Raw genomic sequence first — 26,921 nt, 5'->3', positions numbered from 1 at the left:
TGGGATCCCAATCTCCCATTCCGTACTGGTCGGGACTCTCATCTCTTCAGCAGCCTTTTCATTGCAGCTGGAGCTTTCTCTGCTTCATGATTTTCTTCCATTTTGAGAAGGAAGAGGTTGGAGGAACCACAAGGCAGGGATTAAGGAGGTGCACTCCTCGCTTTTTCCAGCAGGTCAGTTGGACATCGGAGAAACACCGGCGGTGTCTGTGGTGTCTTAAAGACATCAGCAAGCACTTAAAGATCAACACCTATGAAACGTGTGTATAAATACGCACTCACCTGTAGTGCAGTTGAGAATCATGAGCTGTGCTGGGCTCAGTGTGGCTCTGCTGCAGCCCTGTGCCCTGCGTGAGGAGCACACCCATGGGAGGACCCTGCAGGATGTCAGCAGCCTCCAGCACTACTGAGGTGCCCAGGAAAACGTCTAAGTTCCAGAACAGATAACCAAGCACTCGCTTGAAGGACCTTTATTCTTGGTTGTTTTTTCAGCGATGATTGCCTTTTGGCCTGGAGCAATGCTCCTAACGCTTGCATGTTTTTCTTATTTTGTCTCATTGAACTGAGAGATCGGGGTTTAACAAAATATATTGAAGGCTTTTATTTCTTTTGGAGGATTCTCTCAGTACTACCGAGCCCCTGTCTGCCTGCAGGTGGGAAGCTGGTGTGTCCCAGCAGCAGCGTGCTGCCGGAGCATCCGTCGCACTGTGCTCACAGCACTGTCTGGCTCAGCTCCTCCCTCCTTTCTCAAGATCCCATTCTCTTCATGACAGTTGTAATTTAATTTTGAGTAACTGTGTTTGATATGGAGGAGAAAGCTTAAAAGTGAACCTGCTATGGAGGGTCTGTGTGAGCGCTTGGAGAGGTGGAAGGCTGTGAACTCTTCGTTGCTCGCAGTGAGCTGCTAGTGCAGAGCACTGGTTTAGATATAATGCTGATTATATTGCTTGTGGAATTGCAGAGCTAGTATCCAGCTCCTAGAAGATGCACACCGAAGATTGTTCTGGTAGCAGCTTCAGATACCTTGCTAGGTGAATGGGCAGCTGGACAGGTTGGCCTGTGGTTGTGCTGGACTGATAGAATTGCAGGATGGTTGGGTTGGATGGGACCCTAAGGGATGTCAAGTTGCACCCCCTGCCGTGGGCTGGCTGCCCCCCAGCTCAGGCTGCCCAGCACCCTTCCATGGCCACGGGCATCTCCAGGGATGGCACACCTGCAGCTCTGAGGGCAGCACTGGCACCTCACCGTCTCTGAGTAAAGAATTTCCTAGTGCTGCTTTACAAGTTAACTGTGGGTGCTTGGGTCGGGGTGCAGGCAGCATTGTGAACAATGTGACAGGCTTCTCCTGCTAAATGTGGCACAGGGGGTGCGTAAGGCAGTGCTGGAGGTACAGAGATGCTTCTAGTCATTGAGGTTACACACCCATGGAAATAGGCTGTATATTTTTTTCTGTATACATATTTTTTGAAGTAAAGGACAAAGAGGGAGTTGGAGAGAGAAGAGCATACAGACAACACATAGTTTTGGTCTGTTTAGAAGGAACGAATGCTGTAAAGTTTCAGAGAAATAATCAGTTTCAGGTTTTTATTCTCTTGTGTTCCCGGCACGAGCAGAAAAGCCTCCCATTGGGATGGGCTTTTGAGAGGAACTTGTTGACTGACCCATGGAGCTCATTGTCACGAGGTCTATTGTAAGTCAAGATTTCAGCAGGTTTGCAACTTTTTTTTTTTGAAAACGAAGAAAAAGTGAAATGTAAGGAATGAGCATTTCTTTAGCTGGTGCTGTTGAAGAGCTCCTGCAGGCTTTTATGAGGCATTTATCCCCTGAGAGGCTCCTGCTCTCTCTAGATTGTGTTCCCATCCCTTTCTGTAGGCCCCTGTTCAGCAAAAATCCAAACGTATGTTGAATTATGTCTATTTCAGCCTCATGGATCATTCAGAAAGCGTGATGCTTTGGGGCCTAATGCAGTTTTTCTTTCCCCTAGGGCAGTGCTCTCATTTACCTTGGTCTGGTTGTCCTCCTGGCAGGTAGAGCAATTCTTGCTCACAGCTCGTTCGCTTTATCTGATACTCAGCCAACAGAAGCTGTTTGCTGTGCAGTCAACAAATACCACAGGCTTCACTCTGCCTGGTGCCTGCTGCTGAGCACTGGGGGCCTCCAGCTGCACTCAGAGAGCCCACCTTACTGCTGTGGTCTTCTACGGACGCTCAGTGAAGAATGAGAGAAACAAAAGTTGAAAAAGCACAACACTTTGCTCCCCCTGCCCAAGATTTCACACCTAGGAGCAGTTTTGTGTTTGCCCCATCATGAGTCCAACCCATGTGCACCTTGTCAGCGCTTTCAGTACGCAGGAGGTGGTCTTGGAGGCAGCAGGGGGGATGCTGACTTTGAATGGTGTTCAGAGAGCGGTGATGCCTGCCTGCTGCATGGTGCCCCTGCCCCTCTGCTTCCCCCAGCAATGCCTGGCAGCACTCAGGGGAGGTGGGCACTGGGTTTGGAGCCGTGCAGAAGGTTTTCAGCAGATCAGCAGAGACCTTCAGGATATCAGTCTCCATGAGTGGTGCGAAGCAAGGTGCCGATAGCAGCATGCTGCTCTGGCTCACACAGCTGTTCTCTGCTTTGAATGCTGGGTTCTACTGTAGGCTAAAATAACTTCAGTTGGCTGTAAATCAGTCCTACCTGCTCCTCCAGACTGTTTGGACAGAGCTTTTGGTGGTACTTAGGATGCTTTTCATAACGGTCTGGCCTCTGGAATGAAAACAGTACGCAGAATCCCTAACAGCAGGTTGATCAAGTCAGTTCACTGAACATGCCAGTGAATTGTTATCAGGCCTGGTTGCCTGGGGAGCTGCTGCTGTGTCGTGTCAGGAACCTTTCATACTTGGATTCTGTCAGCTCAGGTCTGAAGTACCTGTGGGATGAAACTGTCCTGGCGGGGGAGCGTGGAAATATGTGGAAAGGAGAAAAAAAAAGTCTTTGCATGGACGCTCCTGTGTTATCTGCTAGTGAGCTTTTGGCCTGCAGAGATCTCACTGTGTTTTAACCCTGCAATTGTTTTAGTCTGGAATTGCAATTAGCTTGCTTCACCGCTGTGTTTACTCTGGCTATTACCTCTGAAGTGACACCACGAGTCCTGCTCCTGTGCTGCTGCTTTCTGCTGGAAGAGTGATCTTTGGTGAGCAGTGCTGCTTGCAGAGCTTATTCCTTGCAGACACCTCCAGGCCCTGGGCTGTGCCGTAGCAGCACATCCAGCTCCCCAGCAGCCCTCCTGTGTCAGTCTGGCACTGTGAAGAGCTCTGCCAGAGATCCGAGTGCAAGATTGGGCAGTGTTTTGTTTGACATGCGAAGTGTTGACATACGATCCTATAAATGTAGTTATTGGAAAAGCTAAAGATAACATTTACCTTGAAAAATCCATCGTTGGGGAATAAATGGCTGCATCTGCAGCTGAGGCAAGTCAGAATGAGTGCAGTGCTTTCAGCTGAGCTGCCCCAGTTTTTGCCATGCCAGGATCTGGCCAAGCCAGTCAGGTAGGTGTGTTGGCAGGCCAAGTGGAAACACGTCACGAGCGCTTCTTCTTTGGGGGAGACGGTTACTCGTCGTTATCCGCTGTGTGTTTTAATGACACCTGTGACCCTTTTTCTTTCTCCTCCCTTCTCTTTCTCCTCTCTCTTTCTCCAGGGTTCAATGCCATGGCTGCGGATGAAAGCGCTACAGAAAAGCAAGTGGGGGAACCAAAAATGGCTGTAGACGGTGAAACCAACGGTTCCTGTGAGCACGGCGAGGCTGGGAGCCACCCAAACCCAGCAAAAAACACTCAGGACAATACAAAAGTGAGCCAGCAGGACTCTAGTACTAAGTTAAATAGGATAGCAGAGAATGGCATTTCTGAACGAGATGGTGAGACTGGGAAGCAAAACCATATGAAAGCTAATGACTTCACACAGACTTCTCTAACAGGGAGCAATGGATATATTCTAACCAAGCAGATGGCACAGGAGCAACCTCTAAGGACTACCAGCACCTTTGCTTCTCTCACTGGCCATGCTGCAAAAACCCTTCCAGGAGGAGTAAGCAAAGGGAGAACTGTGGGCACCTTTTCTCAGATGCAAGCCACGATGCCAACCAAGCTCGGGGAGGGCAGTAAGGACATGGATGCTAAAAAAGCCACTGCTGCTAACACTGAAGTCAAGGTCCACAGAGCACGGAAGACAATGCCTAAACCTACCCCTAGCCTGGTAATGTATACGGCCAGCAGCAGTGCTGTGCTGCTAGGTCTTGGCTTTCTCTGGGTGTATGGGAGGGACGCTTTGGTGCACGGGGATGCACTTATTTCAGAGATGTCCCACTGAGCAGACTGATTTTTATTCTTTTTTTCTTTTTTTTCCTGTTCTTACAGAGGGACAGAGTTGTTCAAACAGTCACGTGACCACAATCAGATCCCTTCCCCAATGTGTTTCTAAATATATAATTGATCGATTGCCTTCTCTGGCAGTTCTATCAGAGACTCTAAATGGCCTTTCTCTCTTGGCTGTCTTGCTCATCAGCTGTCTGCTGAAATCCAGAGCTGCTTATGAAACAAATTAGATTTCTTATAAGTTTGACCCTGAGGAAATTAAGCATAGTGTGTTAACTTGGGCTTCTCCTAAGCTTGAAAGCTGTCAAGAAGCTGATATGTTAGGCAGCTTGATTGCATTGCCATGTCATTAAACCAGATGATGTTTTCTTCCTCTGCACTTGCTGCCTACAGTAATGCAGCTTGTTCAGAAATCTTCCCTGCAGAACCCTAGGGGGTGGGTTTACCATCACTTAATAAAAGAGAGAACTAATTTTTGTTTAGGAGGTAAAAGGAGATTTGAAGTCATCTTGTGACCCCAAGTTATAGTGAGAGTGAGCAGAAATGGGCCTTTCTTTGTTGTAAACATGGACCCAGGTTTTGGTTCTTTCGCCAAAGATGGGGAATTAGATACTGGGAACAGGGAGAGCTGCACCACGAGCACCTGATCTCCAACCCTGTGACACTTTATATTTAGCTACGATGAGCTAGATCCTTCCACCGTGCTGTGTCTTACGATGGAGAGGGACCATCCTGTACCTGGGTCGAGGTACACGGATTGCTGAGAGCCCTGCTTGGCAACGTGAGTGACAGCCTGAAATAAATGGGAGGCTGCTGCAGCTCTCTGAGTGTGGCGTAGTGGATTACTGCTAACTCCCAGCATTTTGTGGACAAGCCAATGCCAGATGATCCTCAGATGTCACCTACATGTTGCAGCGTGGCAGCAGGACGGTGTAAAGGTCTCAAAGCTGTGAATCACTGTGGTCTGGAGAAGGGGAAGGGGGAAAAAAAAAAAGAGAAAAGGTTGGTGGCAGCTAGCCAGCCACAGATGGGGAAAGGTGCCCTTGGTGCTGCAGCACCTGTGACTCCGGAAGCAGGTGGGAGTCCAGACACATGGAGCCTGCAAACCTGATGGCGTGCAGCCTGCAGAGCAGGGCAGAAACCACACGGCCACGATTTCCCAACCGTTCTCCCAAACCGCTAATTTCCCCTCTGCCTTCCCCTGATTGCATTTCAATTCTCCGGCTCTTGCCCCCCTGCTGAGTTTTTTGGCTGGCAGCTGGGGAGGCCCAGATGCAGCACAGGCAGCCTGATGGAAGCCTCATGGAAGGCTTTCTTACCCAAACAAGGCTCTGCAGCTGAAACCTCGCAGCTCTCCTCCAGCAGCCTGTTGTGCACTCAAATTAGGCCGGGCAAACCCCGACCCTGGTGGAATTTGACAGGGAGAGACCCCCTTGGGGCTGAGCAATTGGAAGAGGCAATTCCCTTCTAAAAGAGGATGGCTGGGTTAGGAAGGAGTGTTTTCGTCATTCATAATTTATGATACATCAGAAGGATTTTTTATACAACCCCTTGGGCTTTAAGGCTTGTCTCTAGAAAGCTGCTTGCAACATTGGAGTGTTTGCATTGCCATCACCGTGCTCCAGGAGGGCTGTGGTTGTGCTGGTGATCACTCCTTGCTCACGGCAGCAGCGGTGGATTCAAAAGGCAAAGCTTGCAGTTGTGGGCCGCTGTAAAAAGTGCAGGGCCCGTGCTCTGCAGTGCAGCCCTTTTCCTTGGCTTGGAAGTGGTGAGAGGAACAAAATTCACAAGAAGGTGGTAGGAAGAGACCATTGGCACGTTTCCTTTTCAAGCCTCTGCATCTGAATGCGAGCCCGCAGTCCCCAAGATTTGATCTCATTTCTGCAAGACAATAAAACAGCTGTTTTGTTCAGCCTTCCAGATAATTACTACCTATTTTTCCCCATTGTCTTTCGAATTTACATGCTGTTTTCATTTGAGGAGCAGTCTCTGCTACTTGTTATTTTTCTCTCCTGATTATTTCTTTGTTGAGAGGCTTATAAGAGGCTCCTCAGCATGGCACATGCAGTTGTGCCTTTTCCCCTTCGAAAGCACTATGGGAGCAGGTGGATGTGTTATAGGAATTGTGGAAATCACCCAGAATTTGCTGTCACAGGACACGTGGATTTTCATCATTAATTTTTTAGAGCATTACTCTTCTTTTGGTAGAATCCTCTTGCATGTATACGCCAAGAGAAGGAATTGGGGAAGAAGGTGTTTTGTTGCCTGCAGTGCATTAACTTTCACTCCTCAGCTCCTGCAGAGCCCCCTGTGGGGCCAAAAAAATGGTTTTCTCCAGCCTTACAGTTGCATGGGGACCTCAGCAGCCTTTTCTGTATGTGTGTCTTGGTCTTTGAAAGGAAGGAAGTGATTTTCTCACAAATGTAACCAGCTTTTTCTCTGTTTAGGAATTGCTTCCTGAATTGGGATCGAAGCTGAATCTGAAACAGGTGACAATTTTAATTGATGTTGTTTCATGTTATGTTGGTTTTTGAACAGAGGTCTCAGAAGAGTTTTGACAGCATTGGGGTCACCCCCCTTCTGTCGGTGCAGCAGCACAAACTCGGCACCTTTGGAAGAATTTATTCCATTCTTTCTTAATCCCTTTATAACTGTTGAGAAAACAAAGGTTTGCAGGGTGAGACAACAGACCAAAAGGGAAGTGTGTGTGTGTGTGTGTGTGTGTGTGTGTGTGTGTGTGTGTGTGTGTGTGTGTTGAGCTTTGAGAGGGTCCTTCCTGCTCAGGAACACCCCCCATTTCAATGTTTAACTTCTCTGAGATGTCTGGAAGGGAAGAAGGATCTTGGAGGTGAGAGCGTCCCATAGTTATCCCTTAAGATAGTCTGAGCTGGGACTCCCAGGTTGTTTCCAGTCACTCTGTGGTGACCATAAGGCTGTAACTGGAGCTCTGTGTTTCTGGTGGCAGTTTTGTCCTGGATAGAGAATGAGGTCAGAGGCACTGAACCCTCTTCAGAAACAGGAGAATTAATATCTCATTCACTTTTACAAAGTGAGCTCAAAACATGGGAACCCTTTGGCTGGGAGGGATAAAGCCTGGCCAGGAAGGAGGATCAAGGAACAGACCTCCTTTGCTTATGTTGGTATTTATTTCTGCTGCCCACTGCCTGGTCCCAGCAGCTTTCTGTGTGCACACAGCTGTTGTTGCTGTCAAGCACTGTGTCAGTGCCCAGCAGCACTGCTATGGGCTGCTCTGCAGGAGCTCCTCCTGGCCTTGCTGCTTCTTGTCGTCTCTCAGGGCTGGGCAGGTGGCTCTTGGTGGATTGCAAGTGCCTGGGGTTGTTCGGTGAGATGAAACCCTCTAATACCCCAAAACCGTCAGAGGGCAAGTTCTAATGGGGGTAGTGATGGGGATGTTGGCTCCTGGGTGAAAACAAGCACCGAAAGAAAAGTGAAAGAGCTCTCCATCTGATTTGGAGAGCTGCTGTTGGCTCTTCTGACCCTACAAGGTGTGCACCTTCAAAACCCTTTCCATAGGTCTGGAAGCTTGAGGTCTGTGTGTGCCATCTCAGCCATGGTTAAATATCCTGTGTGGGGACCCTTCCTTAGGAGTGAAGAGGCCATGGGTGTCGGATGTCTTCCATTTGAGGTGGATATGTGACCACACACACATCGGTGCCGTCGCAGTCATCCTAACAGGGCCGAGCTTCTGGAGGTTGTGAGCAGATGGTTGGGTCACTTGTGCAGCTGGACTCATCAGACAGCCTCGCCAAGGCAGTGGTGAGGGTCCCCAGACAGCTGCTTGAGCTTCTGTACAGAGCTGTACTTCTGTAACAACAGCAGAAGTGATGGAGAGCTGCGCTGCCATGGCCCATGCAGGTGCTGTGCTGTGCTGGGGGTCTGTTCTTCATAGTGGGCTGGTATTTCTTGTTTAAGTATCATTCCCCAGTTGTTGGAGCCCCTGGCACACTCATGGACACAGCCTTGCTGCCCAGCAGCCTTGCTTTGGGTTCCTCCTCTAGCTGTTGGGCTTCGCTTGCTAGCTCGTGCTGTGCTGGAGATGATACTCCTGAGAATAAGGAAAATAAGACCGAGCTGGAGCTGGTGCTGGGAGTGCAGTGTGAGCAGCAGCCCTGCTGGGAAGCAGCACCCACAGGAGCGTGCAGGAGTCTTTGCTCAGCACACGGCTGTGCTTCCAGCATCAGTCTTCTCCTTGCTAGCTCGTCTGCTTTGGTAATGAAAGAGCTCTTAATTGCGGGGCTGCGCGGTCTGCCGTACCGACACGGCGTTTAATTAGTACGGCTTATTTGTTCTTTATCTTTGCTTCTGGGAAAAAATAGTGGGGTAGTCTGTCTTGGCCATTTTTAGCAACTTCTCCCTGATGCTGTAGGGGATTTCTGTGCCGGTAATAGAAACAGGGTTGATCCCATTACAGTGTAGTAAGTATCTGAATATGATTTTCTTAAACACATAAAATGATGATGTCTTGTGCCAGTCGAAGGAACGTGAATGCACTGAATGTATTTGTGTTCGGTTTTCTTTGTTTCCATACTCAGGCATCTCTGGACACTGCCCTAAGCCTTGCAATAGCTGCCTTCAGCTTCTTGCCCATTCCTCCCAGTGCCCAGCACGAAGCAGGAACTTCACAACCTGTCACATAGCACTGGCTGATGCCACATGAGAAGCTGCTAATGGGTTTGGTTTTGTAATGCAGTTTCTGCATGATGGTTTTTGATTGTTTCTTGGTTGATGGTGGCATACACACGTGGTGGCTCAGACTGCCTTGGGACCACAGAGCTGAGGCTGTGACCTCGAGCTGTCTTTGCATGGGAATCTCCTCACTGTCAAAACAGAACTTGCTGTATGACTGGGGAAAAAAGAAAGACACCCCAGCTGTATCGGACAGAGCAGTGGGGTAAATTTAGTATCAGTGATTGTGCTTCTTGCCTGTTTGCAGTGAAGGCACCACTGTTCCCTTGAGTTCATTGGTGTAAGTGGAAGCAGATGATTGAGTTTCTGAGCACAGCAGTTTGTTTAGCTGAAACTGCGCATGGAAGAGTGTGCATCTGTGGTGGGGCTCTCAGCAGGTCAGCTCCTGGAAAGCCAGGCATTCCTGGCATGGTTGCTTCTGGTGCAAGCTCCAGTGTTGCATTTTCCACCCAAAGCAGAGAGAAGAGGAAGAGCCTTGGATCTTCAGGAATTGAGGCAGGAACATGATAGGATTTGTCATGGCAAATTGGTGATTAGACCATGGGGTTTATTGAAGTGCCAGCTATTGGCAGCCCCTTTGTTTGCACTCTGGCAGTGTTAGTGTGCCTTGCACCTCCTCTGCCAACCTGGGGAAGGGAAGGGAAGGGGGGCTGACAGGCAGGGGTTGGCTTGGGCAGCTGCTGTGCTGCAGGAGTAGTGTTGAGGCCCACGTGCATGAGGAGAGAGGGTCCATCCATCATGAAAGTAGAGAGCAGCAGCAGGTGACAGAAGCACTAACTGCAGTCAGATGAGTTCAGGTGGCAGCCCATGGAGGTGCTACCGAGTCGTGCCAGCTCCGGGCTGGGACAGAGCAAGGCAGAGCAGTGGCTGCCATCCCCCTGTTCTGCAGGGGAAACCTCTGTCTGACATTTGCCTTTGACAGCTTTCTCCCCATCACTAAACTTTCTGGAACACAGTGGATGCTTTGCATTTGGTCCTCCCTTTGCCTTCCCCTTTTAGTTGCAGCTACCTACTCTCTGCTCGGAGAGGTCGGGCTGTGGGATGGGGGCTGTGGGACATCTGTGCCTGTGCCTAAGCCAGCATTTCACCAGCCTGATGGGATTTTAAGGAAGAAGAGATTTCCCAGCAGAGCAGTGTGCTAGATTAGCAAAGCCTCTTTTCTGGGAGTGCTTAAATCTGGAGTCAACAGAGCAGAGCAGTGCAGTGCAGGAGCTCTGTGTGAAGGACCTGGAGGGACTGAACCTACAGACTGGGGCTAAGGAGCTGACAGATTTCAGAGAGTAGAAACAGTGAAAGAATAAAGTTAAATCCACTAAGCATTCGTAGTGCTCTTGGTGGAAGGTTAATGTTTAATGGGAACGATGTGACTGTGTGCTTCAGCTCATGGGGAATGGGGAAGGATGGTGGGAAAGCTGAGTGTGAGCTGAGTGTGAATGCTTCCAGATCTCTGCTGATCTCTTTAGTCCCAGTCCTCAGATTTAACGTTTGATTTCTATAGATGTGAAACTTACATGTAATATGTTTTACTGATGGCCTGTTCAGCTTCCTGTGCTGTGAGATTTCTTGGGAGATGTGGTCGCCTCTCTGCAAGAATTCTGTTCCTTAGTGTTGCTCCATATGGCTCCACATAACAGTGCAGATCTCACAAGGCTCGGATTTGGATTTGAAACTGCTTTACCAGAATTGCTATGGAGAAGGTCGCATTGAACAGCTGTCATGCAGCCCTATTGAAGATATTTATTTCTGCATTGTAATTACAGGGGGAAAGAAAAACCCCAAGCTAATAACTTTTTTTCATTAATAATTTGCTTGTGTTTCTGCCAAACAGTCTGGTGTGATCTGGATGTGAGTTCTTAACACTTGGGAGCAACGGCAGACTTTATCTGACACCAGTTGGAAGGACCTGCACGGAAAGGACAAAGCCCTTACGTACACTGGTTTAGCTGCAGGCAGCTCTGTGTCAGACCTGCTTCTCTTGTGCTCATTTTCCTAATTTTGAGTTAAATACGGGAAGCAGTGGACATCCCAGGAGACTTGGGAATTCTCAGAATAGTCCTGTATCTGAGAGTTAACCTTTAGATCTGTAAACTATGGACTTGGAAGAGGTATAAATAGTATTGTTGAGACTATTATTGGCATGCTGTGCCCAGTGCTCCTGACGTACTTGTTCTAAGGGGAAGAGGAGCTGGAGCAGTCTCAGGAGTGATCCCATGTCCAGAAAATGATCCTTCAGGCACTTAATTTGCTCATTCTATTAAACATATTGAATAGAAAGTTTGTAAAACTTTTCCTCAACTGCAGACTGTAAGTACTTGGAATGAGAGTTTCTGATGACACGGGGCTTTTTAATTTAGTGGGAAATGCATAACGCACTTAATTATCTGACAAGGAGAGCAATTAAGCACTGGAACAACAAATCAAAGGGTATGGTAGGTTTGTCATCTCTGACATCATTAATCCACGACTAGATGCCTTTTAGGAAGAGATGGGCTAATTCAGCCAGAAGATACGGGCTCGAAGTGGGAATCAGTGGAAATGTGATGGCCTCTTTCTGCAGGTCATTTTGGATTATCACTGTGGCTTTTCTGGCCGTGCCCAGGCCCTCGCTGTCTGCCAGCACTGTGCGCATGGCACAGCTGTAATTAGGAGAATCAGTCGCTTCCCCGTTTGTTCACAAGGTCACACATTGCTTGAAAGCAGCATCTGACAGTGCCCATCTGAACCCAGACTTAGAGTATTTTTATTTCTTGCTGCCTTTTTTCTTCCTTCCTTTTGCCTGCATTCCTTATTCTGTTCTGGTATTTCAGCTGTTGCTTTGGAAGTCGCATAGGAAGTGCTGGAGCAGCGCATTGCCACTGCAGAGCTTGTCATCTGCTACCAATGCTCTTGGTTTTCTGGAGCATCTCTTCCAAACCTGCTTGGCAGTTGATGGACAGGTGTATGGAGAGGCAGGGATGGGGCTAGGCCTTCTGCTTAACACAGAGGAAGGCAGAGCCAGTGTCAGATGGCAGATCGGAGTGGCACCATTTACCCAATCCTCTCTGTGAGAGCGCAGCAGTGCACGTGCGGCCGCAGCAGTCGGTGTGTGACTGAAGGTGTGGGGTGAGGTGTGCTCACATCAGAGCATGTGCAAGCTGTGTTGGAGCCTGTCTGCAGGCATGGAGTAGAGAAGTAACCGTAAAATTCTCCTGAGCCTTAACAGCTTCTCCGTAGAGGTTTGTCACCTGCTCTGCATTTTGTGTCACAGCAGTACCCGAGCTGGATGATTTAGAGTGAGCTTAGCCACGTGTTTGCTTGGGCAGTGGCAGTGCTGGAGATGAACCTGCAGTGTCAGGCAGACACCTTCCTTGTCTGTGTGCTGGGTTAGCAGGTGGGAGAGTGTGAGCTTTGCTGAGTCCTGATGGAGCCAGAAGGAAGGATCCCTTCCCACCACTGCCTGCCCTTCAGAGTCCTCTCTGCAAGGCCGAGTCCAGATGTGTTTCAATGAATAGCTGTATTTGTAGGCTTTGTTCATCTTCTAGAGAGCCAACCTAATGCCTGCATGAATAGTGTCTGATGCTTTTCAATATCTGCACTTACTTTGCAGGGCTCTGCCATCCCTGCTCTGCGTGCAGGCTTTCTCCTTCTCAGGGAGCAGCCTTCACCAAGTGACTGGCAGCAGGCTATGTTTTTTGTAGTCTTAAGGCAAGGAAATGTTTGCTATAGAGGAGGGGCAGAATACTTTTCCTTTGAGTGTCTCTACCTTCAGACGTAGGTGATTCTATTTGAAATAAAAGAATTAAATGTATTTTAACGATTTCTTTGAATGCAGAGGCTCAAAATAACTTCATTTTGTTTTCCAGCATGCAAGTAAAGACCCCAAAGATGGGAGAGACAGCAGAGATCAAAAAGAATCAAAAGAGGAAGGCAACAAAAACATCCTGGAGTTTGGGAAGCCGTTGCCATTGCCCTCTCTCCCGGGCCTTCACCAGTCACTACCTCAGAACCAGAGCTATGTGGCCACCTCAAAGTCGCAGACAGGTAAAATGACAGAGCTAAAATCCTGAGCAGCAAGCACCCAGTTCCCAAACGTGTGTGTGTGTGTGTGTTGGGGTGTGTGGGCTGAGGCAGTTTGGCAAGGACTGACCCCTTTGGTAGGAGCTTTTCCACAATGAATTGTAGAATCATAGCACAGTTGGGTTGGAAGGGATCTTAAAGCCTCCCCTGTGTTGGCGCAGCCCAGGATCCAGTTGGCCTTCCAGGTTGCAAGCACACACTGCTGCTCACATCCAGTTTTTTATCTGCTAGGACTTCCCAGTCCTTCTCCATGGGGCTGTCTCAGTGAGTTCTCCTCCCAGGCTGTACTCATGTCTGGGATTGCCCCAACCCAAGTGCTGCACCTTGCAGCAGAATCTGCTTTAGGACTTCGTTGCCTGGCAGCATCAGTAGGGCTGTTGCTGTAGATCTTGTTTTGACAGATGCCATTTCGTCAGTGCAGCTTCTGCTTACTGCGAGGCACAGTTGTGTAAATAAAATGACTTGGCTTGGCAGAAAGTTTTTGAGGGGACTCTTTGTAGATTTTTGATGAAACTTTGTCATAGTGAGACGTGAAGAGATGCTTCCAAGGAGCAGCCTGTACAGCTGCCAGCACTGGTGCTGGAGCTGGCTGCTTCGTGCTGCATGCTGTTGTTAAAAGCCTGCACTAAGCACACTTGTGATGTGCGTGCACCAAAGGCAGCAGCAGGTGCTGAGGTGTGAGGTTTGATTAGAAGGCCAGGAGGGAGACTCAACAAATTAAGACCCAATCAAAGCGGTGAAAGGAATCAAGCAAGCTTCCATAGCAGGTGTGAAATGAGGTTAAATGGCAAACAGCTCCTTATTTAAAGTACTTTTTCTCTGTTTGTTCTTTAGTTATTATATGATGGCTTTATTGTAAGTTGGTATTATTAACCTTGCAGTATCTATTTGAGCAAGCTGGATTCAATTCAGCCTCCTGCAGCATTAGCAATGCTCCCAAACACAGGCTAATTTAGGGATTTGATGTTATGCATGGTGATAGAGGGACCAGAAGGAACACGGAGGGGATGCTCAGATTTTGCAGCACTGGCTTAAAGCTCTTTGTGTGTTTGCATGCGTGTATGTGTCATCTTTTGGCTGAACTGTAAATAAAATTATTTGGAGTGGGAGGCCTTTTTTCTTAGATCATGCCCTTAAATATAGTTCCCCACATTATAGCCTCTACTCTCTGTTCTTTCTTTTCACTCCTGAACCAACTTTGACTTTATGTATTATTATTATTATTTTTTTTTCAGCTGCTGCAGTATCTCGAAAGAAAAAACGGAGAATGGGAACCTATAGCCTGGTGCCCAAGAAAAAGACCAAAGTGTTAAAACAGAGAACAATGATTGAGATGTTTAAGAGCATAACTCATTCCTCTGCAGGTGCCAAGGTGAGGGCTGCGCTGAGCCGACCGGGCATGTTTGCTGTCACCATACATGCACCTTGTCCTGGCACACCAGCCCCATGGGTAGTGTAGGAACATTGTTGCTGTCAGCATCTTCTGTTCTGAGTCTACATCTTCTCTCTGGCAACAGCATCCTGCCCACAGCAGCCTTGCTGCTTTGAAAATGGCTTTTTGAGGGTGGCTGTTGAGATAGCAGCTCTTGCAGCATTATCCAGTCGCTGTTCCCCTTCTGTCCTGTGAGTGCTGTGGGACTGGAGGGTTTTCAAGCATGCAAAGTGTGGTAACGTTTTTGTTGTGGAGTCCTTAGGGTTACTGTCTAGTGTTGTTTGAGGCTGTAAGGGAAAACAACCAGTTAACTTAAAAACAAACCTCAGACTGGGTTTCCCTCCTGATCAGGTTCTGCTTTTGCTGCAGCATGGGCCCTAAAGTTTTGCCCTTTGAATTCAAGTGAATTCAAGGCACTAGGCTTCAGTGGAGTGGAGTAAAAATTCCCCAGTCTGATTTAACTTCCTGTCATATAGAAACCTTTGTGCCCTTGGTGCTCCATGGGGAGCTGCCCTTCGATATTTCAGTTAGTCTGCTGGTCTGGCTGAAAGCTGCTGACCAGCTGCCCTCCCCTTAGTGCCTTGTGCAGCCTTGAGCACAGAATGAGTCCTTGTTCCCCAGACTGGCAGGGTTAGGTGACACATGGCAGGTGCCTGCACTGCCTGTGTTGGAGGGCTCTGGAGGGACATATAGCTAGCTCTCCCTTGGCAGCTTTAACACAGGCGGTCTGGGATGGGTTCAGCTGCTCTGAGCTGTGAACTGACGTTGTCTTTGTGGCACGTGTGCTTGGACAACTTCCAGAGTGAAAAGGAGCTAGGTGATGTCAGCCCTCACGTGAATGGGGAGAGCATAGATGTAGACTCTGAAGAGGAAGACTCTGATGAGTTGGAAGATGAGGACGATCACGGAGCAGAACAGGCAGCTGCATTTCCTGCAGACGATAACAGGACCTCTAAAGACAGCGCGTCTGACGCAGACAATGTCAGAAAGGTATTCACACGCCCTGTGCAGGACGTAGGGCGGGATGGGACACTGCTGATCCCCGTGAGACAGGACTGGAACCAGTGGAGGCAACTTCTAGGGATTTTGTAGCATGAAAGATGGCAGAAAGCTCAGCAGTGGAAGTGGGGCTTTTGGTGACCACTTCCTGCTTCCTTTGCCCCCCACCCTGTGAGAGTCTCCTCCCCTCCCCTCCTGTTTCAGCCTTGCTACACAACACTCTGTGATCCAATGTATGTGCAGGACTTCCGTCACATTTACTTAGGTATTCACTGCACCAGCAGGAGATGTCTTTCTGATCTTGCTACAGGCTGGTAAAGAATTCAGATTGTTTTAGTTAACTTAGCCCAAATCACAGTGCATATTGTAGGTATGAGGTTGTTTCTTAATAACCACAGAAATTAACGTTTGGTTGGAAAGCTTTCTTTGGGAATTATCCTGTCCCATGCTCATGGGTGAACCGTGAAGTGCATTAACAGCCTTGGAGTTCTTGTGCTGGAGAGGAGATGGTGTTAGTGCTCACATGTCTGGGGCTGAGTGCAGCACGGCGATGGGATGCTCTGTGGGGTTAGGCAGGCTGCTGAGGGGTGCCACGCTTGGAGGGACCTGACAGGACTGACTCTTTCTGTTCTTGGGCACGTGGTGGCTTGCAGATTGATGATGGCGACTCTGAGGAGGAACAAGAGTCTGCAGAGTCTGGAGAGGAGGAGGAGGATGGAGATGAGTCTGACTTGGTAAGGCTGGCTGCTAAATGCACTTTTCAATTCAACGGTTGGTCTGCTGATAATGATTTCCCCTTTGCACTGCTGCCAGAAAGAGGAGCGGTGTAGTTTCAGGACTCTTTGACAAAACTCACTCGCTGAAGCCACCCACACAGAGTATTGTTTTCCACAAGGTGCTTAACCGTGATGCACTTAATTGCTTTCTGATGCTAATTAGTGGGCTATTTTTCTTGTTTTCAACAAGGTGCTGGCTGCTTTTAATCATTTGAATGTTAGCAGAAATATTTAAGGGTGCTTAAATTCGTTGGATGCAGACTTGGCAAGTGAGCAAGCAAGTTTTCTTCACAACCTGAAGCTCAGTTTGCCTCCAGAGCGAGTCCAGGTGGAGGTGTTCACAAATCCATTGGGCCAACCCACTGCCTAAATTCACCTTGTCTGACATGCCACCTCAGAGGCGTTGGCAAGCCCTTGTCAGGCACGTGTTCAAACAGCATACAGAAGGACGGGCACTCTCCCTAGGAGGATGTCTGGTAGTGCTAAGGCAAGTTTTTTCACCAGCTGATAGGTGATTTTGACTTCTTATTTTTCAGATGGCTGGTGAAGGGAACTTGATAATTTTTTTTTCTTTTTTTTTAATTGCTGTTCATTGGCTGTCTGTGTCTGCTCACCCTCCCCTTTACTCGAAAAATTTTGCTCCCTTTTCACAGCATCTCAAGTTGAGGAGCCACCATTTAAGGCACCCCAATTCTTCAGTCACCTTGAGAAAATTCTTGACTTCATTGTCTCGATGTTTTGAGCTGAAGGTAGAAGCATCTGTACCAAACGAATTGTTGAAGCTCTGTAGGATCTTCGTCCTTGTTCTCTGACACTACTAAAGAGGACTAGGCAGGAGGGGCTGTATTGCCTGTGCCTTTCACTGGGCAGCTGAGGTGTGTTTGTAGTGCTAGCTCAAGCTAAGGGTTGAGCTTGAAGTTAGGTCCAAACAGCCCGGTCATATCTAGATGTCCTAGACTGTGATTTTTGCTGTGCTTATGTCTGGTGAGGTAGTCAGCAGCCCAGATAGGGACTGGCTCAGATGCAAACCTTTCACCCACCAGCAGTGTGATGCAACTGGGGGAAGCCACGTGGAAAGGCACAGCCATACACTTGGGCACATTGATCAGTGGAGCACTGTAGACACCACTGCAGAGCTGCCCCGGGAGCCAGGGCTCAGCAGCTCCTTGGGCTGGCTGCACACACTGTGATAACACGGCATGGTGGGGCATCAGTTTCCTGATAAGGTAGGCCCTGATCCAGCCTCTGCTGAAGGCAGCAGGAGCTTTTTTTGTAGGCTTTACTGGGAGATGGAGCGAGTTTAAGTTTGAACATGAATTTTACGGTTGGAGCTTTGAACGCTGGGTTGGAGTTCCCGGTTCCCCATCCACCTGTATTTTCAGCATTTCAGACAAAAAGGAAACCCAAACTCTGTTTAGATTCATACATGCCTGAAGATTGCTGCAAGATTCAGCTGTGCTGTGTGACACCTTGCTCTCTGCTGTGCAGTTAATTCCCCAGGGTCCATCCATCCCAGCCCTGTTAAGCTGTCTCTTTAGGTACAAGAGACCAATTTTTTTCTAGCATGACTGTGGAGCAATGTGAATATTTTAGTTTGAAATAAAATAAAAGCCACTTTTGTGGAGAGAAGCTAAAAGTGTGCATGCAACTACATGTTCACCCTGCTGCGCAGAGATGCTCAGCTACTCCTGAGATGAGTGTGTTGTTAGAGCCTATGTGGAAGAGAAGGTGAAGTGAGCACTGTTGAGATGACAGGAAATACACCCACACGTGTGCTGGTGTTTCCTTTTCGGCACTGTAAAGGCATCTTTGCACCACTTGATTTCAAACCTCAGTCCTTAAGGGCTTTTTACACATCTCAAGCTGTGTGAAGGCTCTTTCATATGGGTGCAAAGGACTGCTGTGATGCTGATACCAACATGCCTTACATGCACATGGCCTCTCTGGTTATTCAGAGCTCAGAGTCCAGCATCAAGAAGAAGCTGCTGAAGAGGAAAGGAAAGACGGACAGCCCATGGCTGAAACCCACCCGCAAGAGGAGACGGAGGAATAAAAAGAAACAAGCCAGTGTGCTAGGTAACTAATTGAATTTTGTTCTTCAGCTGCACAGAAAGTGGTCTTCCTGGTAGGGGTAAGGGCTTTGCATCTCACTTACAGGCTCATTAACATGCACTTAAACAGCAAACTAAATATGAGGCAGCTTTATCCTGGGCATGCTGAAGTAATGTTTTTTGTGCATGAGCTCTGTTTATTTTAGAGCATCCAAAGAAGACTTCATGGGCTGATGATGTAAACTGTGAGCTTAAGGAGATGGGTTAGATGGAGAAGGGAAAGGAATAGCCATCCTGGAGTGATGCTTGATTGCTTTTGTGTGGGTGTTAGTCCAGCTGAATGCATTGTGCTGGCTGTCCTTGCTATTCCAAAGCACCACAGCCCATCTCAGGGCCTGAGTTCAGGTGGCCAGTCTAGTTTGAGTCAAGTTATGCAGCATTCAGTGGTTACAGTGCACTTTGTCCTCAGAAAGCTGTGGGTTGAGGATGGATGAGGCGCAGGCTGGATCTGATTCCTCATCTTCAGGAAAAGTAACAGCATGGGTTTGAAAAAAAAGAAGTTGGTAGTGTCTGAATTTTTGCCTTCTCTTTATTAAGGCTTTACAATCCATTGCCATCAAAGAGTTTATACCGTTTGCTAATTCTCTACGAACAGGCCATTTTTTATCAGCAGTTGATGCTGCCTCTTTTCTAAATGGCCACGTTGCAGCCTCTGGGCTGCACTCATTGTCTGTCACTCATCTCATTTGCTCCTGTTCTCCCAAGGCAAACTCTTCCTAAAAGGAAGTGGGGGCCATTGATCCCTTTCAGAGCAAATAGCTAATTCTTCATTTGAGATGCAGGCTGTTTTTATGCCCCTTAAATAAAGGTGGCAGCCAGTCTTTCAGGCTAACACAAGTCTCTTGGCCAAGCCTGAGTGGGAGAAGCAAACCAGGATTGAGAGCTGAAGCCAAGGGAATGTGAAGAGAAGACAATTCCCACGAAGGCTCCGAGGGATCCCCCATGCAATCCCTTCCCAGCAGCAGCTTTGTTCTCCCAGAGCCAGAACTTGGCTTTTATGTTTTCCCCTCCCATTCAGCTGAATGTCACCTGTCTCATCCTCTCCAGAACGTGTGTTAGCAGCCGGTTCGCTCTGCCTGACCGGAGCGTACCTGGAGCCCTTTGCAGCAGGTTGGAGACGGGGGAATGCGCTGAGCCCTGGGTTCAGCCCTTCCTTATGCCATTGGAGCTTCTGCTGCTGATGCAGTACAGCGGCAGGCAGATGTGCCTTTGAGATGCAGAACTTATTTGTCTCATTTATTCTTTTTTTTTTTTTTTTTTTTTTGCTGTTACCTGCCTACGTGGAAGTGGAAAATCTGTCAGATCGGACAGAGGGGGAAATCAGAGATGGGAGATCAATTGTGCCATATCTGCCCAGATGTCACATTTCCATAATTCTGTGTTCATCTGTACTCAGAGGCTCTCTGAGGAGACTGCATGCGGCCATCTTGGTTAAATATGGCCTTTACACATGCACACACGCACTTAGTTTTTTTTAGCTATGTAAACACACATGTGTTTTAATCTAGGTGCTGAAGCCTATAAATCATCGTTGGGAGGCAGAGAGGGCTCTGCCCAGGACAACAGCATGGAGTACATGGAGGTGTCCCTGGATTCCTTGGATCTGCGGGTGAAGGGGATCCTCTCCTCGCAGGCGGAAGGTGAGTGCTGGCTCGGAGCGGCCATGACCCACGTTGGCTTTGTTTGCTCAGCCCAAGCAGCGAGCGGGGCCCCGCGTGCCCCCTGGTGGCTGCCAGTGCCCCGAGCCCGGGCCTGGCCTGGCTGAGGCCTCCTGCAAGGCTGGCTGCAGCTGGGGGCTGGAGATGTCATGGGGGGCTGAGCCATTTGGGAACGCTGCTGATGTGGGATGCGTCCATCAGACTGTCCCACTGCCCCGTCTTTGGGCGATGCGCATGTTGCTGTCATTGCTGGTGCCCTCGTCTCCTCAGGGTGAGGACAGTGGAGGAGCAGTGGGTTGGGGTGTCTGAGTGGCTGCTGTTCTCTGCACTGATCCTTGGCTCTGCTGTGGATCCGTGTGGCTGTCCCCCGTTGCTCTTCTGCCTTCAGAGGTTGTGTGGCACTTGGATAGAAGTGCATCAAAGAACGGGTGGGAGTGTTTACCACCGAGGGAGGGTCAGGATGGATCAGGGATGCTTTCATCAGAGCCTGTATCCACAGTCAGAAAAGATTATGAAAGTGACAGCTTGGAAGGTGAGGAATGAGCTCTGTGATTTGTGGTCCTAGATAAAGCACTTACACATTTAATATCTGGGCAGGGTTTTACGTGGAAACTGCAAGGACTTTCCTTCTGCTTGCGTGTCTTGAAATCTCATCCCTTCTCAGGGTTTGGTCATGCAGCCTAGCCAAAGGAAACTCCTTACAAGATGAAAAGAGCTTCTGCACAGCTGATAGGGTAGCAGCCATGGGCAGGAAAGGAGGAGAGTGCTCTTGCCAGGACAGCTACAGAGGAATCTCTCTGAAGAATGAAGTTAGTCTTTGAGATTTTGCAGCAAAATAGCACTTCTTTCAAAAGCTTCAAAACTAACAGCACATGTCCTTCTCACTGGGACTGAGACTCATAGCAGGCTTGGGCAGGAAAAGCTTGGTACACTGCATGTAAATGTGTGAGCATTTAAAGCCTTGCAAGAGATGTTACAGATATGTAGGATTGAAGTAGGTGTGTGGGACAAGAAGTAATCCCTGTGCCATTAGGCCAGTGTTTTGCAGTCACATGTAACCTCGTAAGTGAGTCGAATCCAGAGTGGCCCCAAGAATGTTCCCACTGTGCCCCCATACCTGGCAGCATGTTCACTTAAGAACCATTGTCCACCTTTAAAAAGGCTTGGAAGTGTTAAATATCTGAGGGAAAGAGATGAGGAGAAAGCAAGATCTGAACATCTTGCTGCTCCCTTGTCCCTGCTTTGTTCTCTTCTGAAAAAGAATAATTATATGTATGTATATATATTTTGGTTGTGTGGGATCAAGTAGTCCCAGGAATTTTGCTTTCCCATTCGTGCAGTAAGCTTCTGCATGTAGTAGTTTATGCTTTCCTGATCTTCTATGTTTAACACTCCCCTTACTGCTCAGTTTTCCAACTGTAGTTGGTTTCCTACAAATTTCCTGGTGCCAGAGCGCAGAGTTGTGGGAAAGGTGAGAAAGAGAGACAGACTGATAAAAATCTGTACCTTGTAGCTTTCCCATGTTGGGGTTTTCTCAGGATAAACTGTTCTTAACTTAGTATTCCTGAATTCAGCACTGTCATCTGTCATGTCACTGGACTCAGAGCAGTATGCTTTTGCAAGCTCCATCTGCTGGAAAGTGGGTCTTTTTTCCAGGGTTTAGATGATGCCTTTAAAGCATTTCAGGACGTGGAACTGGAAGATGCCATGAGACATGGATGCTGTTGACGGACTGCGTCTTTCTTCTTGGAGGGTAACTTCAGAGTTGATTTAATGATGTTCTGTACTCCAGGTCTTTCCAATGGCCCTGAAGCAATGGAAGTAGATGGTCTCCAGGAAGTTCCCCTCTGTAGCTGTCGAATGGAAACCCCCAAAAGCAGAGAGATCACCACGCTAGCCAACAACCAGTGCATGGCCACTGAGAGTGTGGATAACGAGGTAGGAGCCTGTCTTTCAGCTTCTCTTAGACTTTTTTCCTGAGAACAAAGGCATTAAGAGGCAAAGCCATGCCAGGTGCATGCATCAGGTCACACAGATGCTCTGCAACATGCTAGATTGGGTGCCTACTGGTGTGGGCATGGCAAGGCAGACACCTCCGTCCAGCACTCTGCATGTGTCGTACACTTGGGTTAATGCCACTCCGAAGTGAGCAGGTGCAGTCTGCAGGGCTAGCTGGAGAGGCACTGGGTGGATCTCCTGCTTGTCCTGGCTTGTGTAGCTGGAGCATCTGGCTGTAACAGGCACACTTCAGGCCAAGTGGGCTAAAATACATTAGCATGCATCAAAGGGAGAGAATCCAATCAGGGGAAGCTTGGAGCTGGTTCCCTTGACTACGAAGGAGCTGATGCAAACCTTTCCGTAGCCAGCTCTTGAGTTTCTGGAACTTGGCATGCCTTCCACCAGCTCAGTCTCCTCCGGCCCTCCACTTTCCTCCTCCCCCCAGGAGGCTTCTGTTACAAAGCTTCCCATGTCCTGGCAGTCCTGCGCAGCCTCTGTGGCTGGCTGGAAGCATTGCACTTGATGCCTCTAAACTGATCACAGCTGGGCTAGTTGGGCTCTACTGGTTCTGAGAAGTTGGAATTAAGTTGCATAAGTGACTCCTTCCCAGAGTCTGGAAGGGAATACTGCATAACAGAAAAAAACCTCAGGGGATGCTCCTTACTCTGGGAGAAACTGACATTTCTTTGATGCTTCAAGCCGTGCTGCAGCGCTCTGATATTTACTGGTAGGAGGACAAGGAGTCAGTACTCCTGGTTCTTCTGAAGGATCCTGGTAGAAGGGCAAATAGAGGGAGGAAGGGGTAATCACATTTACAGCCCAGCCCTACTTCTGTTAGTACGTGCTGGTATCTATAGAGAAAGGAATTCCACTAGCATGACAAAGTTGATTTGTTAAGGAGACTTACAGGAGAGAGGGTTCTCCAGGGTTTCTAAATAAACACAGAGTGTACCAAAGAGGTCCTGTGGTTGTCTGACAGTTCTCTCTCCAGATAAATCAGAGAAAGGAATAGTGAAGGCCATGTGTTCTGTTAGATTCTTCTTGGTAATGGGATAAGTGACTCATAGGTGTGGTAAGGATTTTACATGTATGAACAGGGGGTTCTCTAGACTGTCATGCCCTTGGGTAATGTTAGAAATAGTTTTCAGCACCGTGCTACACTCTAATGGCTGGAATGTAGTAATTAATCATTTTGTACTATTTTAGACTTTTCTAACAAATAATATGTTGTAACAGAATGTTGCAGGGACTGCCTTACACAGACAGTGCAGCTTCTCATGCCTAAATCAAATTTCCTCCAATCATAAATAAAAATCAATGGACTTGTCCTCTCCTGCAGCCCCTGGGGTCTGTGTGCTAGCAGTGATCAGTCCAGGCAAGGTGTTACAACCATAGGTAGGCTTTGCAGCTGGAATCTGGGTAAGCTGGGTCAGAGGTGCTGAGGGAGGGGAGCTCAGGTTAAAAACTGTTGTTTTTCTTTCCTGTAGGTGTGTTGATGGTGGGAGAAATTGAGTTTAAAATAAATCAGAGAAGAAGATTAGTTTTGCTGAGAAAAAGCAGTGAATCAAAGCTCAGCTAGACCAGGAGGTGCAGCCTGCTAGGGATGAGCAGACTGTTCCTTACGGACTGCTCTGGTCATGGGGGCAGAATGCAGTACACCATGCTCAGATTCTGGTAGGGATGTTTCCTCCGCTGAACTTTCCACGTTTATATTTCTACGTTAGAAATGTCCTTTGCCAAGCATATGGGGAATGCAAGGTTTTTATCTAGAGGGAGTTACAGGACCCAAATGGTGTTGCACCGTGCTGGCAGGTGGCAACCAGGATGTGGAAAGGTCATAGGTGTACGGACAGGGGTAGGAGAAGGAAGCCCCAGTCCCTCTGGCACAGCAGAGGGAGTGACAGGGCTGGGAGGAGCCCTGCTCGTGGAGCCTGCTGTCACTAACAGAACAGGGTGGTGCGAGAGAAGGCAGCTCTGAAGCCCCAAATTATATACTGGTAAAATCTTTTCAGAAAACACGCTCAAAATCTGACTTGCATTGAGCTTGCATGAGAGACTGGCTGTTCATCCCTGTGGTCTGGGCAGGGGCCAGTGCTGGAACCAGTACAGACGATAACATAGCTGGCAATGAAGAGCAATTATTTTTCCCTTTATCTTCCTGTGTCTTGTACTTTTGAACAGTAACAAGATTTAGTGCGTATGGTCTTGTTCTCTTGGTCACTGACACCCGCTCTTCCTGGCAAAAGCAGAGAGTGTTTTGTGAGTCAGGCCCCTGGGACTGCCCCCTCTGTGGCTGCTTGGCTGTTGCGTATTTCCAGTTCGGATTTTTCTTGCAAGGAACAAATGACTCTGGTCCACATGCATGTTAGTTAGTAAATGATGCATTTCTTCCTGTGAGAGCAGCTTTCACAGCTTCCTGCTGCACTGCTAATGCTATCTGGCACACATCTGAATTACTGCAAAAAAAAAACCAACCCAACAAACCAGGGCTCATCAAGGCGGCGTGCAGAAATCTTCCTCCGCACAAGCACAGAGAGTGTTTTGGTCTCCAGTAATCTCCTTTCCTTTAATTTCTCCTGTTCCAGCTGGGCCGATGCACAAACAGTGTGGTTAAGTATGAACTGATGCGCCCGTCTAACAAAGTCCAGCTTTTGGTGCTGTGTGAGGACCATAGAGGGAGGATGGTGAAACACCAGTGTTGCCCTGGCTGTGGATACTTTTGCACTGCAGTAAGTCCGTGCTCTCAATCTAGGGAAGGGGGTGCCTGTCGCAGTAGCTGGAAGAGGTGAAGGTGGAGATTTACCCAAAGGGGTTTACTGGCTTCCTGGCATAAGCTCCACCTCGTTCCACAGCACGTCAGGTGGTGTTTTCAACAGCAATGTGTGTGAGGGTAGCTGCAATGGTCACCTGTAACTTCCTGGAGACCCCAGGGGGTGTTACCGAAGGGGTGGAATTCATACCTTTGGAATTTTTTTGGAGCTTTGTTTTTTTGTGTGTGTGTTTTTTTTGTTTTTTGTTTTTATTTTTCTTCCTCTGTATGGCCATTCACATCCAAAATAGTGTTAGCCTGGTTTTTCAAAGAGTCTGCATACGGGAGAGGGCTTCTGTCCCCCATTCCACTCACAAGGGTTTAGGTGGGGAACCTCAGTGATGGCACTGGAACGAGGCAGTGTGAGATCTGCTCCTTCTTCCACCTCTGCCACTGAGGTTTCAGTAGCATTGGCCCAGTCCTTTGAGCTGTCAGTGACCTTGTTTCCTTGCTGGTGAAACACTTGGTGAGGGCCTCCCGGGGTGACAGGGTGGGTTAATTGTCTGATGTTAGCGTTCTTTGAGGTGACTCAATGAAAGATGCTAGAGTAGTCTCAACATTATTGTAATTGTAATAAATGGAGCCGTCCCGAGCTTTCACACTGAGTCAAAGATCATTTAAAAGATAAAATCCTCAAAACCCTTGGAGGCATTTTGCCATGCTGAAATAGAGTTAATTAGATTTCTTGGGAGGACCATGAATCCAGGAGAAGAGTGGGTTTTAACTAACTTTTCCTTAATGCTGTTACATCTCTGAGTGACGTCATAGTTCATAAAGGTGAATCCGGCAGTGTTTGTCTGTGTTAGCAGTCACTAATAACACAGAGCACAGCAGGGCTTCAGGTAGCTCTGATATCACAGAGCAGTGAATTCTGGGGTGCAATTCAGCTTGGAGGACTTTGCTGGAAAGAGAAGATAATTTGTAGGAAGGTGGCTCACGTCTGTTGAGTGAGCAGTCAGCCACACTGTTGGGTTAAACAGCAAGCAGGGCTGGTCCAAACAGAAAGTTGCATGCTTTGGGTTACAATGGGGTTGACAGCTGATGTAATTGTATTATTGTTGTTCCTTGAATGGTTTGTGTGCAGATGTCGTAGGCAGTTTTAGTGCTGACTGGTTTGAAGTTTTCTTTTCCAGTTTTGGGAGCGTCCTTACAGTACACTGGCACTTCTAGAAACGTAAGCAAGAACCTCAAGTGTTAGAGCTGGAAAATGGGACTCTGTGGTTCTGTTTCCCACATGCAATTAAAAAAACCAACTTGCTTTGCAGTTCCTAACCAAGTGAGTTTTTTCCCATTACCTTGGTTTTGTTCTCTTCTAAAGAAGTGGCGGTGCTTGCTTACTGTACTGGAAGCGCGAGGGACGAGAGTGGTCGTGAATGAAGCATGTGGAAGGGGTAAGGCACGTTGTGACCAAGGTGTGAATGTCTTCTCTGTAATTTTTTTAGGGCACTTTCATGGAGTGTCAGCCTGAGAGCAGCATCTCCCACCGTTTCCACAAGAACTGTGCCTCCCAGGTCAACGACACCAGCTACTGCCCACACTGCGGGGAAGATGCCTCCAAGGCAAAGGAGGTGACAATAGCAAAAGCAGACACGACTTCGACAGTGTCGCTGACCTACGAGCAGCAGAAACCAGCAGCAGTGGAGGGAAGAGCTGACACCACGACAGGGAGGTGAGCTTGGGAGCAGGTGGCAGCCTCAACCTTTGTGCCAGACCTGCTTTGCATTTGAATGTTCGCGCTTCTCCTGGCAGAGCAAGGTGTTTTCTGATCCTGCTCTGACAAGCCAAGCTAGCTGAGCAGGTGTTTGCAGGCTTATTCAGTGCCAGAGAGGAGACCAGCAAACACAGGGTGAGCTGGGGCAGCAGCTGTGAAGATAAGAAGGATTTGGGGGTTAATACAACTTTCCTCTTATTGTCAGGAATGAATTAATAGTGGAATGATGTGAAGTTCCCACGTATTGTGAATGAAAGGGAAATTCATGTGGTATACCTAGCCCAAGCTGCTTAGCTGCAGACAGCTGT

General features: G+C 48.2%; 1 protein-coding gene across 11 annotated transcripts in view; it reads left to right on the top strand.

Moving 5' to 3' along the window:
- EHMT1 (euchromatic histone lysine methyltransferase 1) overlaps nt 1-26,921 on the top strand; it is a 92,936-nt gene that overhangs the window by 42,475 nt on the left and 23,540 nt on the right. For 9 of the 11 annotated variants that reach the window (XM_065737632.1, XM_065737637.1, XM_065737636.1 and 6 more), the window contains exons 3-13: nt 3,681-4,237; nt 6,804-6,845; nt 12,906-13,083; nt 14,355-14,491; nt 15,353-15,541; nt 16,204-16,284; nt 18,282-18,402; nt 19,946-20,077; nt 21,888-22,033; nt 24,679-24,822; nt 26,345-26,571. In XM_065737632.1, the coding sequence (XP_065593704.1) occupies nt 3,681-4,237; nt 6,804-6,845; nt 12,906-13,083; nt 14,355-14,491; nt 15,353-15,541; nt 16,204-16,284; nt 18,282-18,402; nt 19,946-20,077; nt 21,888-22,033; nt 24,679-24,822; nt 26,345-26,571 (1,954 nt within the window). The remainder of the gene's footprint in view (nt 1-3,680; nt 4,238-6,803; nt 6,846-12,905; nt 13,084-14,354; nt 14,492-15,352; nt 15,542-16,203; nt 16,285-18,281; nt 18,403-19,945; nt 20,078-21,887; nt 22,034-24,678; nt 24,823-26,344; nt 26,572-26,921) is intronic. The other 2 variants (XM_065737640.1, XM_065737639.1) reach the window with 2 other exon arrangements.

Source organism: Cyrtonyx montezumae, unplaced genomic scaffold (genome assembly GCF_038088225.1).
Source record: "Cyrtonyx montezumae isolate F1298 unplaced genomic scaffold, pur_monq_1.0 scaffold_20, whole genome shotgun sequence".
NCBI lineage: Eukaryota > Metazoa > Chordata > Aves > Galliformes > Odontophoridae > Cyrtonyx > Cyrtonyx montezumae.
The sequence above is the reverse complement of the archived record's forward strand: the minus strand, read 5'-3'. Positions and strand labels throughout refer to the sequence as shown.